Source organism: Acomys minous (assembly GCF_964271855.1).
Source record: "Acomys minous genome assembly, chromosome: 1".
In the NCBI taxonomy this organism is placed as follows: domain Eukaryota; kingdom Metazoa; phylum Chordata; class Mammalia; order Rodentia; family Muridae; genus Acomys; species Acomys minous.
In genome coordinates this window covers 126,739,266-126,740,574 of record NC_140483.1, presented here as the reverse complement: position 1 = coordinate 126,740,574, position 1,309 = coordinate 126,739,266, and the positions used below count along the sequence as shown (strand labels likewise).

General features: G+C 39.0%; 1 protein-coding gene across 1 annotated transcript; it reads right to left on the bottom strand.

The window, feature by feature from the left end:
• Positions 1 to 262: 262 nt before the first annotated feature.
• Positions 263 to 675, bottom strand: LOC311593931 (large ribosomal subunit protein eL34). The gene has a single exon (XM_084775331.1). It carries the CDS (start codon positions 639 to 641, stop codon positions 288 to 290), a length of 354 nt encoding a protein of 117 aa, XP_084631457.1. The 5' UTR covers positions 642 to 675; the 3' UTR covers positions 263 to 287.
• Positions 676 to 1,309: the final 634 nt, after the last annotated feature.

The following is a 1,309-nucleotide window of genomic DNA, read 5'->3' as shown; positions in this document are numbered from 1 at the left end:
CATAGGTAATAATCAAATACAAGGCCCCAGACCATGCTGCTAAAGCATTCCACAAGTCACTATTTATGCTTTAAAAATGTTTATGATTTTGCATTTTAACAGGACTGCAGACTAGTTGAACATTGTATAAAATTTTACATTTTCTGGCATCTGTTCCTGGCTTACTGGGAATGCTAATTGAGATGGCCACTTTTTCTCTATTTTATTTTATTTTATTTTATTTATTTATTTATTTATTTATTTATTTTTAGACCAAGCGACCTTTATTACTTAAAAAAGCTACATATTTATTTTGCTTTCTGACTCTGTGCTTGTGCCTTCAACACTTTCACAACGATTTTCTGCTCCTCAATAAGGAAAGCCCGCTTGATCCTGTCTCGGACACACTTGGCACACATGGAGCCACCGTAGGCCCTGCTGACGTGCTTCTTTGTCTTGGACAGCCTCATCAGGACTTTAGGCCTCACAGCACGAACCCCGCGCAGTCGGCCTGGGCACACACCGCATGCTGATTTAGGTGCTTTCCCAACCTTCTTGGTGTACAGGTAAACAATCCTGTTGCCAGGGGTTCGAGACAGCCTAGTTTTGTTAGAGGCCGTGTTGTAGGAGAGCCTACGACGGTATGTCAAACGTTGGACCATTTTGAGTGCCTCTAAGCACCGTCCCCGGAAGAGGAAAAGGCTTTTCTCTATTTTATTAAGAGGTACTTCTGTAGGTTTAATAAGCAGTCTATCTTGATCCTAAATTTTATTATGAACCATAGGTTCAAAACGAAGCACTTCCTGTTCTCTTACTTCCTCTATCTTTTGTATTTCCAGCTTTTGTCCTATCATAGATAATTTTTCTTATTATATACCTATTTTTTCAATCTTTTTTTGAGAGGAAATATGTAAGGTTTACAACTAAAAGTATGGAGTGGTCACAGTTGCAATAAGTACTACAATGGGTTTTTTTTTTCAGGTAGAATTTCTATCCTCCCAATTCCTAGCCTTGGTTTTAAGGGTCTGAAATAGATTTTCCTATTTTAAATGGAGTAAAAGTCTATCTATCTAATCAAAATTATCTTTTGGTGGTGGCTTACTGTGATTAACTGCCCCAGAGACTCCTCCATCTCTGGAACCTCCAGAGTCTCTTTGGGATTCCAGTTGAACTCGAAGAACTAATGATTCCTCTGGAGATGATCCCAGGCAAATTTTTCCTCTGCAGTTTTCTGACAGATATGTCACATTTTCTGGGACTTTTCGGTCAGGTGTCCTCTTCTTTCTGCACCTTTGGCTTGCTTTCTCTTTTTCTAATGATATTGAGTTTC